The following is a 2,124-nucleotide window of genomic DNA, read 5'->3' on the forward strand; positions in this document are numbered from 1 at the left end:
ATTCAAGGAATGCTAGTCACTATCTTTAATGACATACATTTGTAACACTTGTCATATTATTGATTTACATCAAAATTTTTTTTAATTGTTAATGAATGAATTTGTCTTTTAGTGGTAAAATCTCTCCTATTTATCACTTTACTCATTAACTAATAGATGATATGAAAATAATATCAGTGACTATTATTATTATTTTTTAGACAGTGGTTTGCATTCTTCTCATAATGCTTAACGGTTTCTATGTAAGAAAATTTTTGCTTAAACAGAAAAATTATACAACGCATGGATTGCACGAACTCAATATGTAACAAAATCTAATATGAAATTAACATGTGTTATATTTATTAAGAAAATGTTCCCACCTTTGCAACTTTAACAATAAATCCATTATGTTAGGATTTTTTTTAAAGAAAAACGTAAATATATGATTTCAGGAAAAACGTAACAACCCTAATATTACACTAAATATGTCACATGTTAATTTAATATTGGCTTCTTGTGTATTAAGTCGATACAACTGATGCATCAAATAATTTTCAACTTAAAATATATATTTTTGTGTCTTAAAATTTATAATGAACTGGTTCTAGATGAGTTTAAGTTTATCTCTTACGTATGCATGCAGGTTTATGTAACTAGTACCTGTGTTTGATCTCCAGCAGTGACGACTAATGCATCTTTATCTGGGCAAAAAGATACCCATCCTTTTTTGGAGTAAACATGGAACTCTGAAGACCCATCACAAATATGCAGGCACAGTGCATGAGAGTAATCGGTTCCCCTTATCAGCATTCCGATCATATCATATCCTAAAGAGTTTGCCCTTAGATTATGTCTATTCTTATAAAGATGACACACTGAGCCAACCAGATCTTGCCACTGCAAAATATCTCCTCCATACATTGTCTTCCTCTGAGAATTTTCTCTCAGAATTTGCAGAATTTTCTCTGCTACATTTTCCATATCAGATACAAGAGTTTCCATTTTCTCACTGCAAATTACAATAGCAACTTTGGCATGAGACATAGACCAAATACAATTTATTTGAAATGGAAAAATTAAGTGCAGCGTTGGATTACCTGAAATTTGAATATCCAGTTGCCCATATTCCCTCCATATCTAACTTCAAATTCTCATCTCTACACCACACAAACTCTTCTCTCAATTCACTCTCCTCCTCCCCATGCATTTCCTCGAACCCATATGGCTTCTCCGGGGACATTGTCACATCCACTCTTTTCTCCGGCGGCACCCCAAAAATCCCAGCAGCCATGGCCACCACCAATCTTGTAAAATCACTTGGAATTCCATAATTTACCAACTGAAAGCACCCGATTCTTGACAGGGAATCCAAAATCCTAGGAATTGAATCACTGTCCGCGGAATGCAACGATTGGAAATCAATTCTTGGCTGCGTTTCAACAATCTTTTGCCTAGGGAAGATCTTATCAGGCAAAACTAAATCTGGTACACGTAGTGAGTGCTCAAGAAATTCAGTAAGCACATCATCATTGGCCACAGATGATCTCCGGCCAGAGGCAATAGGAGATGGCGGCGGGGCGCGAAAATCAATGGGATTTTCGGGCATTGGATGAGGTGATGAAAATGCCATGAATATGATACTATTTAAGACTGATCAAGGCACACTAACGATTCTTGTTTGCTTGAGAGATAAATTTTTGTATTTAAAGTATCGAAATTCTCTTTCTTTTTCTTTGTACAAAATTAAAGAAAAGAAAAAGTGTTCAGCACAATGATGGCCTGTCATGGACATTATGGACACATGAAGAATCATCACTAATCAAGGTTTACTTTCTATTGATATGCTTTTCTTTTTTGATTTCTACATTTACAACTTTCACTCTCTTATTCGTCCTCTCTATGATAGCCAGCATAGCCAGGCTGACGAGGGCTTGCTGCTGGCGGGGTTACCATGGTGACCAAAACCCATTCTTCCTGGTTGACACGCTGAACCCTTTGCCGCACGCTGCACCCAGGTACTCTGGAACAGTAGTGGTAACTGCTTAAGCTTCACTCTTCACTTGTGTTTCCCATAGATTGAGGGCAGAGCAGAAGCAATGATGCACCACCAAAAGAAGCTAATGATGATAAACGTGAGGGTCT

General features: G+C 36.6%; 1 protein-coding gene across 1 annotated transcript; it reads right to left on the reverse strand.

Moving 5' to 3' along the window:
* Positions 1–627: 627 nt before the first annotated feature.
* LOC131180709 (1-aminocyclopropane-1-carboxylate oxidase-like) lies at positions 628–1,637 on the reverse strand. Its single transcript, XM_058148077.1, has 2 exons — positions 1,080–1,637; positions 628–991 (listed from the first exon to the last, which is right to left on the reverse strand). Exons 1-2 carry the CDS (start codon positions 1,610–1,612, stop codon positions 628–630), a joined length of 897 nt encoding a protein of 298 aa, XP_058004060.1. The 5' UTR covers positions 1,613–1,637.
* Positions 1,638–2,124: the final 487 nt, after the last annotated feature.

The sequence above is a fragment of the Hevea brasiliensis genome, chromosome 6 (genome assembly GCF_030052815.1).
Source record: "Hevea brasiliensis isolate MT/VB/25A 57/8 chromosome 6, ASM3005281v1, whole genome shotgun sequence".
Lineage (NCBI taxonomy): Eukaryota > Viridiplantae > Streptophyta > Magnoliopsida > Malpighiales > Euphorbiaceae > Hevea > Hevea brasiliensis.